The following is a 13,947-nucleotide window of genomic DNA, read 5'->3' as shown; positions in this document are numbered from 1 at the left end:
CTCATGAACGGAAAAGCTACTAATAGTACTATGAAGGTTAGCGTTCTGAACGACAATACGCAGGCATCGAAGAAACTAAGTACTGACGGCTTCACGGAGCCTGTACTGCCTGATGTTCTCATGGTCCTTGGTTTTCACACTACACCGGCTGGTCTTTCTAAGCGTGCTACCAGCTAGAAGGCGATGCCCTCATACTCTAACTTTGGCGAGAATGAGAGATGTTTTATTTGGGTTCTCCTAAGCTAGATGCTGTCTAGCGAGGTAAGTAATGGAAGGTAAAGCGGCTGGTTTGATAGACACAAGCTCTTCAGGCTATATCAAAAGTTACCAAATGATTCAGGTTCCATCTGAAAATGAGGTACAACAGAACATCCTGACTCGAAATGAAGTACTTGTATGGATGCTGACCGAGGTAACAGACAACTATCTAGCAAGCCACATGCCTGTCTACCGTACCAGGGAGGAGCGTGGTATTGAGGTTCAGCAATTTCCCCAGCAGTTTGGGATCGGCGAATGAATGGCTGAGACAACAAATTCACCCTCACCTTGTTGGTGCAGGTACCCTTTCCTCCTCCATCAAAGATCGCCTGCTTTGAATTGATACCAGTTGACAGATGGCATTGGAACTAAAGCCTTGCAAATAAGTCTATGATGTTGCGCAGTCTTGCTGCTGGCCCTGTGACTTTGTTCATGCTCACCTGAATTTCAGCCTTCAGAGATCAGGCCTGATGAAAGCAGACAAATGAACGGAATCGGCGATAAGCCGTCACCACCCACTATGCTACCCCACCACTCCATGACGTCGTCACGTGCACGCTAGCGTTATCGATAATCACAGGGCACCGGGAATTCCTGTCCTTGACGTCGACTGCCCGAATTTTCTCAATCGCTTAAGCTTCTCAACGCGTCAACACCAGGATCCACTGCACAACGCGCCCACAATGAGCTCATACCGACCATCATACCCGCCTCGACGAGGCAATGCCAGGGATGACCGCAATCGTGGTCGCTATGATTCCCGCCCATCGCATCATCAGCCGCCACCACCTGGAGCTGGCGACAATTGGCGCAACCCGTGGCCCGAGGACCGTGAGTACCGCCGCCGCCATTCAAGATCGCGATCTCCACCGCGGCATTTCGACCACTATGATTCTTACAGAGGAGGCAACGATATAGGCCGAAGATCAGGGGCCTACGATGGCTACAGACCCGATACTAGACCCCCTCAGGGTGACTTCACCTTCCGGATGGATAAGCCCTCCGGCGTCGGCGACGCCGCCAGCGGAGACTCATATCGCCCTGGCGCATACCAGGGCAATGATCGACGAAGAGCACCACGCGCTCGCGGAGGTCCGTTTCGTGGCCGCGGTAGGGGCGCGTACCAGAAGATCATTCCGGCCGAGCGCGAGCTCTTGCGCACCCGTCGCGATGGAGTCGACGAGAACCTGGTCAACGAGGAGGGTGGCGGTATAGTGTACCGAGACGTGGATGAGCTTTCGGACGACGAAGAGGCCGACATGGACATTTCTGACAACTCTGATGACGAATCTGGTGAGCCTTCAAGCAAGCGCGCGCGCCGCGCTGGCAACGACGAATCGGGCAACAGCGTCCCGAAATGGTCAAATCCAGACCCGTACACCGCCCTTCCCCCGCCTGATGCAGCCGAACGCAAGAAGAAGGACATGGTCAAGATGATTCGGAAGGCGCGAGTTGACGAGACTGCTGCAGACAAGCTCAACGCCAGCACAGAGGCTGAAGAATTCATTTCCTTCGACCTCGACGGACCTGACGACAAGGAAGACGGCGAAGAGGAAGAGATCATTCTTCCTCCTTCAGACCCGCCCTCGCCTCCCTCTCCTCCCCCTCCTCCCCCTTCTGGTCCTGCGCCTCCTCTGCAATCCTCATCCAACGCCTCTAGAATCGCTCCCAGTGGCCCTCGTTCCGACCGCGACATTCCACCTGCCGCCAACGGATTGGCAGCCTCAACAGCGCCATCCACGCCTGGCAAGCCTTTCAATTTACCAGCCAAGCCCGTTGCGGCCAACGACGCTCTAGGCTCCCGCAAGCGCACTGCCGATGACCACATCAAGCCCCCCACGTATGGTCCGCTGAAGAAAGTGAACAAAATGCCTGTGGGTGGTGCCATCTTGCCTGAGTGGAGGGTGACCAAGGGCGAGGACTCTACGCCGTGGATCGAAGCAGACCATTCCAAGACCTCGGATATCAGCGTTTGGTGAGTCGGGACAGTCCTGGAATCAGATATAGCATCTAACCTGGACAGGCTTCACAAGGAGATTGTCGACTTCTATGAGGTCGTACGGCCTCGTGACTTTGAGCATGAAATGCGAACACGGCTTGTCGAGCGGCTACGCCAATCTCTCAGAACTAGTAACTACTACAGGGATTGTGACGTTCGCCCGTTTGGCTCGTACATGTCTGGCCTCTACTTACCCACGGCTGACATGGACTTGGTCATTTGTGAAAAGAACTGGCTGAACGGTGCTCATTCCACCTTTTTCGGCATCAAGGCCTTGAGAGCCTTTGGCAAGTTCCTCTCGGGCAAGCGGTTGACCCATTACAACAGCATGGAGTTCATTGCAAGTGCCAAGGTCCCTCTTGTCAAGTACATTGACAATGAGACTGGCCTCCGGGTCGACATCTCTTTCGATCGTCTGGATGGTCCCCAGGCCGTCAAGACATTCATCGAGTGGAAGGCTCAGTATCCAGCCATGCCAATCATCGTCACCATGGTCAAGCATTTTTTGGCTATGCGCGGATTAAATGAGCCCGTCAACGGTGGCATCGGAAGCTTCACTGTCACCTGCATGGTTGTCAGCATGCTGCAGCTCATGCCTGCTGTTCAAAGCCGCAATCTCGTTCCCGACCACCACCTTGGACAGATGCTCATGGAATTCTTCGATCTCTACGGAAACAGGTTCGACTACGTCAACACGGCAATCCGATTGAACCCTCCAGGTTATGTGCACAAGGCAAGTTCACATGGGCAACCTCACTAACCATGTTTACTAACACCTCAATCGCAGCACCGAGTTCATGAAGTCGTTTACAAGAACTTCGACCGCATCTCCGTCATCGATCCGAACAATCCCGCCAATGACATTTCTGGCGGCTCTAGTAACGCTGGCCGAATCCTGGAAGAGTTCAGCATCGCACACGAGATGCTGAAGAAGAGAATGGGTGAACTTGCACAGGCGGGATCCCGCGCCAGGAGACCTGCCAGCATACTCGAGACCATCTATGCTGGTAACTACTCTTCGTTCCGTCACCAACGCGCGCACCTGCGCCAGTTGTACGACTCAAGATGAGGTCCCAGCTCTTTTGTTTCAATTCACGGTCCAAAAGCACCGTTCCAATCATTGATACCGAAAAGATGGGTTTTGCATGATATGTCTTCGGAAGGGAAACGAATTACCAGGCTACAGGAATCATTTGCTTTTCATTGATTAGACGGGCGGGGACCAAACACCCCAGATTGGAGACGGAGTCAAGGGGAGGCGGCTGTTTCTTTCTCATGATACCCATCCCCGTACCCTCGTGGTTGACTGACTCTTTGCGTCGAGTCGGAAGCCTCTATTTTTTCGAAATGTTCCCCTATTTCTTCCTTCTATATTGTTTCGCCTCTTTTCGAAGGAATTGTATGATAACGGCGGCTGGTTGGCTACGATGGGGTGTCGACGAGGATTGACTGTCACAGGCTCGGTCCTTTTCTACGCAACATGTCCCAGTGGCATGCCAAAACCCTTTTCCCGCTGGCCAGCTACCGAAGCAATTGGGCCCAGCCCTAGTGGGCTCAAGAATGAACAAGGACTCTTTACTATTTCTACTTACCGAAACCCCTAGCCCTAGAGGCTCAGAAGTTTACTAATCTATGCAGTGGCTACATTTCCTTCGGGAGGCGGGATGCCTTTGCTCACTTGATCTGGGTGCTGCATAGCCCCCGACTTGCTGACGGATTCACAGATGACAGGGACACCGGGCAAGCTTCCTTGCGGGGGCTTGTACGGGGGCCATGAGCGATGAGGTAGATCTTCCTAAGGAGATCTGGCACGAGGACTCGCGAACAGAAAACAACAATAATAAACAACAAACTCTGGCCGACGCTCTTCGGGGTTTGTCGGCCTCTTTTCTCACTGCATTTTACTGTGCCTCTGCGCATGGGTGTGGAGAGGGATACAACAACACGAGGGCCGACGTCGCAAAGGAGGGGACTGTTCACCATGCGTGGTAGGCAGACGTGGCCTGTCGATACAGCTAGAGACGCGACGTCGACTCAGTTCCTCTCCTGCTCGGAGGGTGCCGTGCAACCTCGGATGCCACCGGCAGGTGCAGCCAAACGAAATGGGAGGATGACGGCGAGAAGCCGGCTCTTACCCTGGCAGCTTTTTAAATCTAGACCTTGAGGGCATTTCCTCTTTGATCTAGGTATCTTGAAGAGGGCAGGATTTTTACGTTTCGCGCCTCGTCGAACCCAGACCGCCTCATCGAAGTTACCGTGAGTGTGTGCTAATTCAACTTTGTAACCTTGCTGGCCTTTCACAAGCAAGCGCACGCGTAGGACGGTGGAAGGGCTAGGACAGCATCTAAGCAGGCGGCGAACGCCAACGGATTCATGACTGTGCAAGAGAAATCAACATATCATTCATAAGCGAGCATATTCAGAGAGAGAGCATTGCATGGGCTGTTGTGAGATCAAGTGCACAAGCTGAGGTTGATTGAGTCCTCTCGGCCGGTACGTGGGTGGTTCATCCGGCTTCAAATAAAAAGATAGAATAGCCAATGCCCAGCCTTGCCAGCTCGCCGCCCAGCATATGACTGTAGTAGCAAGAATCTCAAGGAGGTTGACGGGTCGACTACTAAGTTCGGTCAGTATGAATCTCCGCATCAGGGTAACGTTGCAGCGTTGTCATCCTATCATGGAGTTTCAGACTTGGGCCAATGAAGGACCTCTTCATTCGGTGTCTTGTGTGGAGGGGAGTAAAGAGCACGGAATAGATGTGCGTTGGACCGGGGTTGTCGGCCCAGTGGTTCGGGTGCAGTAGTCGGGCGTGTTGATATCCGGCAGAAAGGTACCAAATGACCGGCAGGACGGTGACAAGCGGGGCCCTTCTTCGGGGAGTCTGCGGTGTAATACCTTGGCTGAGTAGATTCTCCGTGGCTTAGAGTTTGGAGGGGATTATGAAATGTCAAAAGTGATGTAGAGGGATGCAAAGAATAATACTTGATTCCTGGGCTTTGAGCATGCCAAGATGTAAGGGCAGAAAGTTTGGAAAATTTCGAAATATCAGGTGCGAGTCGTGGTCGTCTTGATGTACGACGTTGACCGGGATACACTGCAGGCTGGGTTGCCCCGGGTCGGAGAAGTGGTTCGATGATGGGCCCGCAAAACAAGAACGAGGACAAGCTGGGGGAGCGGCATCCATGGCTTGCAAATAAGCATGATTTCGGAAAAGAGGGGTCCCAAAGCCGCCAGAGCACCTGCACAGGTTGACAGAAAGCGTCCGTGAAGGGGTGGTCGTGAGACCGTTGCAAGGCGAAGTGTGCATGAGCGTTGGCAAGGCGTGCCGCTGTATTCTCGGCGGGACTTGGAAGAGCGGGGTGCTTCTTGGAATTCTGTTCATGGCAAACGGGCGAACAGAGACATGGAGGTTCGGTGACGGGATATTGGACAGACATACTGTATGGGTGAGAAAGTTGGAGCCTTGGACACTCGAAAGTGAGATGATGCGGGTGGCTTGAGGAGGGCAACAACGAGAGGTGGCGTCGAGGTCACCCTACTGGCAGAAGTTCACATTGCTGGAAGGAAGGAATGAGTTGAATGATCACTACCTTGCCGCCATCCAATTAAATTGCCCGTTTGTCAGACTCTGGATGGAAGGATTGATGCGATGAGGTTGTGTCGCCTCGAGGGAGGTGCGACTGGAGAGGTGGCTGTGAGTGGAGGCCGGGGAAGCAGGAGCCAGGATGGATCTTTCGCCATGGGAGGATGGGGGCGAGGAAGGGAATTGGGGTCAACAGGGAAAGGGCTGTGTGCACTGTGGCCTAACTTACCGGAGAGCCTCGCTTTCGTGTCGCAAGCCTTTGGAGACTCGAGCAAACCACTCTAGTCGGTCTCTTGTCCTTGTCCAAAGATGGAGTAAGTTGCGGCGACCTCGATGAGGCTAGCATAGGTACCTTAGGAGAGAGACCGAGTGGGCTCATGGATACCCATGGATACCCCATCTCCTCTGCAAACATTGCATCTCGAAGAGCAAGCTTTCAACCTGGACTTGCACGAGTTTTCCGCTGGTTCTCCCGAGAGCTGTTCCCCGCAGGTGCAAAGTAAGGATACTTATCGTTTTGGAAGATACACACGCCGTATTGGTGGTACAACACCGTACACTTCTTCTGGCGCCTGACATCTACCATGGCTTCTCCAATTCGCGTCCGAATCCCATCCCGTGGCAGCCTTTCCATTGCCAAGCTCGTCCCAAGGCTGTCTTCGTGGCTCCAAGACAATGATCTTGTCGGCACGAAGTAATGATATTTCAATCACATCGTCTGGGCGAAACCTTCCATCTAGGTACCAGGGACGGCGACCAACTTTCCTCGATCCTTTTCCTTCAACCTGATAACCTTACAGTACCTAACCTAGTGTGGACTGTCAGATAGGTATTTAGGTAAATGAAGTACCTAGGTAATGCAAGTGGTTACGCAGCTCACCTGAGCGACGATGTAACTGGCAGACATTAGAGTTGCGTGTTTGATCTTTATTTCCATTGTGATCCAAGTCGTTTGCGGGGGAAATAGGCTGCGTAGATTGGTCCATAGACTGGTGGAGGGGGGAGCGCGACAGGGGGATGGTCCACTGTCCTTGAACCGGCCGCGGACCCGGGGTAGAGGGTGAGCAGGGGTCCGGCCGGAAAAGCCAAACAGACCACCTCACGCGGGGACTTAGCTCTGGTACCTTATTCTGGACATAGGGAAAGGGCGAACGAACCATGTGTTCCTTCCTCAGTCAGGCACTGAATTCGGAACGTATCGACTTGGACGACCAGGCGCCTGAGGTGGGCCCGGTAGATACGAGTACCTACCTTACTGCTTGCTGACTTTGACGGCTGGCCTGTCTTCGTGGGTTGATTGCTGTGCAGTTCCAACCCCATGACTAACAAGCTAATTCGCTAACAAGCTGACAAGCTACCTAACAAACTAGCAAACATGGCACCAGCGCGAGGGAAACCGACAACAGCCCAGGTGTCCATCCGTGTCCACATCACCAAGGTTCTCGTTCCTGTTCCGATAATTGACTGAGCAGCACAAGCGACAAACAGGCAGGCAGCTAGGCAAGGCCCCCGGTCTGCACAACTTTGCAGCAGGATACCGACGAGCACAGCATGGGACATGCGATGCAACGACACTTCTACCACCCGTGTGGCATTTGATATCTCGCCCAGCCTTCTCGGCTGAGTCTCCCACGCTGCCTTTCTGGCACCATCGCCAATCATCCAATCTCGCAAGCCATTCACGGCTGCCCATCTCTGCCATCCTGATTTGACTCCCCTCTTCTCTCCGCATCCTGTCTCCCACACACCACACAAATGCTCACACCCCCCGGATGATCAATGGTTCGCTGAGAGATTCTGATTCACTCTACCTCACTGTGCCTCATGTGGTCGCACTTTCTCGAGCTCTCCCGACTTAGGTACCTTATGCAGGCATGCGATTCCCGATCAATCGACTCCTCAACCTCAGCCGTCTCGACCAACAACCCGGCAGCGGCTCAGACTTTTGCGTCTTCGCCGCGCTCGTCCGACGTGTCACTTAATGGCCCTATAGCCCTTCAAGGAACTGATCGTCCGCACCCTTCATGATTCCTCCGCATCTGCTTCTTCCCATGACCCCCTCATATACCACAGGATGGGCAATCCTCCACATCAACCTTGGCAACCCAATGTGCCAACCTTTGCATTCGGTCCGTCCAGTCCCTCCAAACCAGGGTCCCCCTCGATCGCCTCGACCGGCCACTCCAATGTCATTCGACGTCGTAACTCGGTACGACGGTGGGCCGTGTCGCTACCCAGCCTGCGACTCGGGCGCCATACACACAGCCGCCCCAGAACCGCGTCCAGAGGTACCCAGCAAAATCACCTCCGACTGTACCTTGCCGTTTACTTTAAGTTTCGGTCGTGCCCACCAGTAAACCTATTCAAGAGCCTTGAGGAACCTCCGCTGACGCATACATACGACATCCCAACTTCGCCTCGTCCTATCAAGACAGACAAATCCACTAATTGTAACTGAACCCAACATCAGACACAGTCGCCTTCAAGCGAATACCACCATCATGTATCAGGCGCAAAACATCTACTTCATTTGCGGTTTCGCCGCCATCGGTACGCGATTTCCCCCCTCAGTCCTCGGCGGGCCTCACCTTGTGGTTAATGCTGACTAGAACCCAGGTGGTGGCCTCTTCGGCTTCGACATCAGCTCCATGAGTGGTGTTCTAGGAACCGGAGCTTATAAGAGATATTTCGGAAATCCTACATCTTACCGCCAGGGTGGTATTACTGCTTCCATGCCTGCCGGCTCCCTCGTCGGATCTCTCGTCTCCTCCTTCATTGCAGACAGGTACTCTCGAAAGGTCGCACTGCAGTTCTCCTGTGTCATTTGGACCATCGGCGCCATTCTGCAATGCGCTTCTGTCAACGTCGGCATGCTTTGCGTCGGCCGTGTCATTGCGGGCATGTGTGTTGGTATCGCATCCTCCATTGTCCCCGTCTACCAGTCCGAAATCGCTCCCAAGGAGATCCGTGGCCGCGTTGTTTCGCTCCAGCAGTGGGCAATCACTTGGGGTATCTTGATTCAATACTTTATTCAGTACGGCGCTGCCGAGGGCATTGGAAATGGCCCAAGTGATCCGGATCAGCCAACCGCCGCTTTCCGCATTCCCTGGGGAGTTCAGATTGTCCCTGCCGCCGTCTTGTTTGTCGGACTCTTCTTCTTCCCTTACAGTCCTCGTTGGCTTGCTAGCAAGGACCGTTGGGATGAAGCCATCCAGGTCCTCGCCCATCTTCACGGTGGTGGCGACATCAACCACCCCAAGGTTCTAGCCCAATACCAGGAGATCGAGGAGGCTCTCCGATTCGAGCGCGAAGAGAATATTTCGAGTTTCAAGGGTCTTGTCGCCCCTCGTATGTATAAGCGTGTGTTGCTCGGCATGAGCATTCAGATGTGGTCCCAGTTGTGTGGTATGAACATCATGATGTGTAAGTGACGACATTACATTTGCGAGCTTCAACGAATAGTTGCTAAAGCGATTCAGACTACATTGTCTACATCATGCAGGGTGCTGGCATGGGCAACCCACTCCTGACTGCATCCATTCAGTATATCATCAACGTCCTCATGACGCTTCCTGCCATTATCTTCATCGACAAGCTTGGCCGTCGTCCACTGCTGGTTGGCGGCTCTTTCATGATGATGACCTGGCTATTCATTTCTGGCGCGCTGCAGCAGTACTACGGAGAGCCAAACACCGATGCGACACGCAACTCCGATAATGAGTCTGTCACTTGGCTCGTCCTCAACAAAACGCCTGTTTCCGCCGCCATCGTCTCCTGTTCGTATCTCTTTGTCGCAACCTTTGCGACTACCTGGGGTCCGGTGTCCTGGACTTACCCCGCCGAGATCTTCCCGAGCAAGATTCGTGCCAAGGCGGTCTCCCTGTCTACATCGACCAACTGGTTCTGGAACATGGTCCTTGCTTTTGCCGTTCCACCTCTGTGTAAGCCGAAACCGAATGACATTTCTCATATACACACTAACAGGCATTTGGCAGTGTGGAACATCAACTACAAGATGTATTACATCTTCGCAACTTTCAACGCCCTTGCTTTCCTTCACACCGCCTTCTTTGCTCCTGAGACCAAGGGTTTCACGCTCGAGGAGATGGATGATGTCTTCAACTCCGGCCTCCCCGCCTGGAAGACTCACCACAAAAAGTCTCGTCTCGACGACATCGAACAAGAGATCGCCGCCGGAAACCTCAAGGTCATCCGCCACGGCGCCGTTTCTGCAACAGATGACCACGATATCGTTTCTGAGCCCGAGAAGAAGGGATTCAATGTATAGACACGAGAGCAGAGTGCTAATACTCGAGCCTACAATATAATAGTAAAGAGGGGCTGTTGTAAGAGAAGGCTGTCATGATAACAGGCGGGTTTGAAGTAGGTCAATGCGAATGTAAGAGAAAGCAGACTGATTGATGCAGAAAATACCAAGATTGTTTATAATGCTCAAATTCATTGCTTTTAGTCTCAAAGGTTGGAAGCGACGTCACCTACAAATACCTCGTAGAATCCTGATTCTATATAAGCCGGATCGATTCTGATATTTAACTTGGCGGCCACACGGTGTGAAATTTGATTTGACAAGGATTGTTCTGTCTTTCAGGGTCCGGAAGCCATCTAGTGAAAGCGAAATTCCGGTCTCTTCTGGTTGTGGATGGTCTTCAACTGAGGCCTCAGTTTATATTCATCGGGGATGTAACATGAGAAACAAAAAGCTGAGGATATTGGAAAAAAATAATGAGTGGTTCAGCCGCCCTCCACTGGATTTGTTTTACCCCGTCGTTTTCAAACACCATGTCCAAGGCGACTATGCTCCCATACTTGTATGGTCCCAAACTTTATCACAAAAAACTGAATTCAGTGATCGAGAGTGGGCATGGTGACTGCATGCTCCGGATATACCAGCGGACCCATGGACATTGTGCCCGGCGCAGAAACCAAGAGATTCCCCTTCCCATCCTTTACATTTTCCACCTTCTTACTCGGGTCCAACTCACTGGTCATCTAATGGAACCGCGCGTCTAGCTTCCACGTGCTCGGGTCGAAACGGAGAGTCCACTCCTTCATCGTTCGGGGACTGGCCCTTGCCAACGCCTCCATCAGCGCGCTCAAGTCCCGGTAGGGAATTATCTCGGTGAACCACAATGTCCAAAGAAGTAAGCGCCACTCCAGGTTGCGGAACGCGTCGATGCTACCGTAGACTTCTTCCACCTCGCGACGGAGCAGACGTTGGTCTTGGGCTGACGCGTGGTTGTAGACCTCGAAGAAAGGCGTCCTTGGCCTCGGCTTCGTATTTGGGCTCGACGAGCCAGAGGTCCCCCTTCGTACCCACCCTCGCTGATCATACTCTGGTGCATATTGGAATACCTTTTTGAACTGCTAATTATCGTTGTCGGAGTGTCCGGGAACATGCTCGCCAGGCAGAGCTCAGAGATGCTGGACCTCAAGAACGTGGCAGCACCAAAGTCATTCCCCTCCCCGGGCTAGCAATGTTCGATACCGATCGGAGCTGATACTGGCACTCATCACAGGACGGCTGGCTCAGACACCGATGGCACCGCAACGACAGCAGCACCCGCCGCGACGACGATGTGGGTTGAAGACGCCGTCGCCGACGGCCGCCCCGGTGTGGAACTGCGATATGCATTGCAACGGCGCATAGACGTCGGAGATATGCGGCGGGTAATTCTCTCTGAGTGCCTGAAAGGAGAAGACTTGAGACCGGCGGTCTGTTTAAGAGATCTCTGGGGAATGATTGGACGTAAAGACCGGGATATGGATCTGCTTTCCTTGAGTTTGGCTGGCTGGGATACCTAGGGCGATGGAACTGAATAATTTATTGACGTGATTGATTTATCACCGTCGTGGCCATCATCAGATTGTCCGTAGGGGCTTTGGGGGCAAGATTAGTGTTGGTTGATCCATTTTGTGGTGTAGAAGACCCACGACGATGTATCTTCTGGCATCATATTGCGTGACAGTATCCCAGAACGCAACATCCAGCAATGGATTCAAATAACCATGGCCGGTTGGCCCAATGGCAAGGCGTCTGACTACGATTGAATACGTTATCAGGAGATTCTGGGTTCGACCCCCAGGCTGGTCATAATCTTTTGAAAATTCTGCATCCTAAATTCCGGGATTGATTTTTTCGCGGTTGCGGGCCCGACCCAAGCGGGCCGCCGTGCCGAGTCAGGGTTTGCTAGTCCGGGCCCGGGATTGGCCATTGACGCTCAGACAGCCCCGAAAGCGTCGAACGGCATCATGACGACAACTGCGGTTGTCTTTCCAAGAAATCATGAAATCGACCCATTACATGCAGTATATGTATGTATGTATGTATTTAGTATCTTGTTGACTTCATTCTCAATTCGCGAAAGCTACTGTGTTGCGTTGCAAGCCACATCATCTTCCGCTGGCACTCGCGACTAACAATTTTGGTCCAGACTCCGGTGCCCCACTTGGTCGAGAAAAGTCTTAACTCCGATCAGATACGTACCAATCGACGTCCCGCAAGGGGAATATTTCCACTGCCAACTTTTCTCATACAAAGTCACAAGTGGTGGGAAAGGCATGTCCTCCACTCCTGCGCCGCCAGCATCGGCGTCAATTTCCGAGCTTCTGACGCTTATAATAACTACGTCGCCGACCCCGTCCGCACCCGCAACAGAACTCTTGGATGCGGTCTTTAAATCCATCCGCCTTCACTGCGGGGACCTCCTGTCGTGTCGCATCATCGTTGTCCTGGACACGTATGAGCGTATTGGAGACGTTCCAAGGTTGAAAAAGGGCCAGGTCACGGAAAAGGGCGCAGAGGAGTATGCGGAGTACAAGGAAAATGTCAAGAAGCTCGTGCTGGGAGAATATAGCCAGCACGAGCGCCCGGACGAGTTGAATCAAGAGCAAGGCGAAGCCGAGTATGGCTATAACGGGCGAGCGACGACCGTTACGACAAACTCAGCGATTTTTACAGTGAGCCGGACAAAGGACATCCGCGTCTCCTTTGTCGAGCCGTCAGAGAGGCTGGGCTTTGGTCTGGCAGTGCGAACAGCTCTCAGAATGACGACGACGCCCTATGTCTGGGTGCATCAGCATGACTGGACGCTGGTCTACGACATTCCCGTGGCACCAATACTAGACGTCATGAAGACCCAAGACGCAGATGAAGAAAGCCCGGTGAAATATGTCTGTCTGGCATCAGTGCGAATGCTGAAGTATGCCGAGACTGCTCATGCGCAAGAGTTCCCGCAACTAAGGATGTTGACGACAAAACTCAAGCGGGGATTCACGCCCCCATCGCATCCAAAGACACAGGTGCCATTGACGCCTATGTTCTTCTGGCATGACAAGCCTCACATCGCAGCGACCGACCATTACCTTACGCGTGTCTTTCCCACCAGGCTGGCGATACCCAGAGGTGCATTTATCGAGGACACAATCGGGCACCGGGCAAGGACTCAGATGAAAGAACAGGGCATGTGGGCAAGGTGGGCTTGTTGGTTGTTTTATCCCGATGAAGGGAAACAGTTGTGTCTTCGGCACTTGGACGGGAGGAAATGGAGGGGCGTAGAGGGTGAAGTCACGATGAAAGAAATCTACAAGCGAGCCAACAAAGATATGAGAACAATACACAGCGATTGAATGAGGAAGTCACTTCGAATGAATGAGGCAAGCAGTGGGAGCAAGATCTGATGCACGCTCGAAGGAGCATAGGAAACCTTTGGTATTGACTTGGATCAGGGCGTTCGTTGCCTTCAACTACCTCGAAGCCAGATGAGAGAAAATCACTTATCGCGTTCAATGAGACAAAAATGCAGATGAGAAGTCAATTATTAGCTAGTGAAGTACTGAGGCAAAGCCTATAGCTATGAAACACGATTGGTACATGTTTGCAATGTGATCTGGTCCTTGTAAGAAAGACGCGCATAAGTTGCGAATCCCAACACACTCTTACACGCCCGATGGAAGAAGGCCCCGAAGGGCCATCTAGCTCCGCATTATCGCCGCTAAGACTTACACGGCTGGGCAAGATATTGAGTCCTTTCGAACCTGCAATCGAAAAAGCATCCTCAGGTGGCATGCTTCAGTAGAAAAGGTTTCG

General features: G+C 52.8%; 5 protein-coding genes across 5 annotated transcripts; 4 read left to right on the top strand and 1 right to left on the bottom strand.

Moving 5' to 3' along the window:
* Nucleotides 1-941: 941 nt before the first annotated feature.
* On the top strand, nt 942-3,326 carry CORC01_08381 (uncharacterized protein; the record flags this gene model as incomplete). Its single annotated transcript, XM_022620012.1, has 3 exons — nt 942-2,233; nt 2,282-2,981; nt 3,045-3,326. The coding sequence occupies 3 exons, from the start codon at nt 942-944 to the stop codon at nt 3,324-3,326; spliced, it is 2,274 nt and encodes a 757-aa protein (XP_022473469.1).
* A 704-nt stretch (nt 3,327-4,030) lies between these two features.
* Nucleotides 4,031-4,249, top strand: CORC01_08380 (uncharacterized protein; the record flags this gene model as incomplete). Its single annotated transcript, XM_022620011.1, has 1 exon — nt 4,031-4,249. The coding sequence occupies one exon, from the start codon at nt 4,031-4,033 to the stop codon at nt 4,247-4,249; it is 219 nt and encodes a 72-aa protein (XP_022473468.1).
* A 2,957-nt stretch (nt 4,250-7,206) lies between these two features.
* Nucleotides 7,207-7,572, bottom strand: CORC01_08379 (uncharacterized protein; the record flags this gene model as incomplete). The annotated part of the gene is made up of 1 exon (XM_022620010.1): nt 7,207-7,572. The coding sequence occupies one exon, from the start codon at nt 7,570-7,572 to the stop codon at nt 7,207-7,209; it is 366 nt and encodes a 121-aa protein (XP_022473467.1).
* A 454-nt stretch (nt 7,573-8,026) lies between these two features.
* CORC01_08378 (high-affinity glucose transporter) lies at nt 8,027-10,128 on the top strand (the record flags this gene model as incomplete). Its single annotated transcript, XM_022620009.1, has 5 exons — nt 8,027-8,049; nt 8,311-8,390; nt 8,457-9,263; nt 9,320-9,781; nt 9,836-10,128. The coding sequence occupies 5 exons, from the start codon at nt 8,027-8,029 to the stop codon at nt 10,126-10,128; spliced, it is 1,665 nt and encodes a 554-aa protein (XP_022473466.1).
* A 512-nt stretch (nt 10,129-10,640) lies between these two features.
* On the top strand, nt 10,641-13,623 carry CORC01_08377 (alcohol dehydrogenase; the record flags this gene model as incomplete). Its single annotated transcript, XM_022620008.1, has 5 exons — nt 10,641-10,669; nt 10,872-10,964; nt 11,378-11,472; nt 12,400-13,333; nt 13,587-13,623. The coding sequence occupies 5 exons, from the start codon at nt 10,641-10,643 to the stop codon at nt 13,621-13,623; spliced, it is 1,188 nt and encodes a 395-aa protein (XP_022473465.1).
* Nucleotides 13,624-13,947: the final 324 nt, after the last annotated feature.

This window comes from Colletotrichum orchidophilum, assembly GCF_001831195.1.
Source record: "Colletotrichum orchidophilum strain IMI 309357 chromosome Unknown Scaffold_71.1, whole genome shotgun sequence".
In the NCBI taxonomy this organism is placed as follows: Eukaryota; Fungi; Ascomycota; class Sordariomycetes; order Glomerellales; family Glomerellaceae; genus Colletotrichum; species Colletotrichum orchidophilum.
Note: the sequence above shows the minus strand (reverse complement) of the source record. Positions and strands in the feature narration are given on the sequence as shown.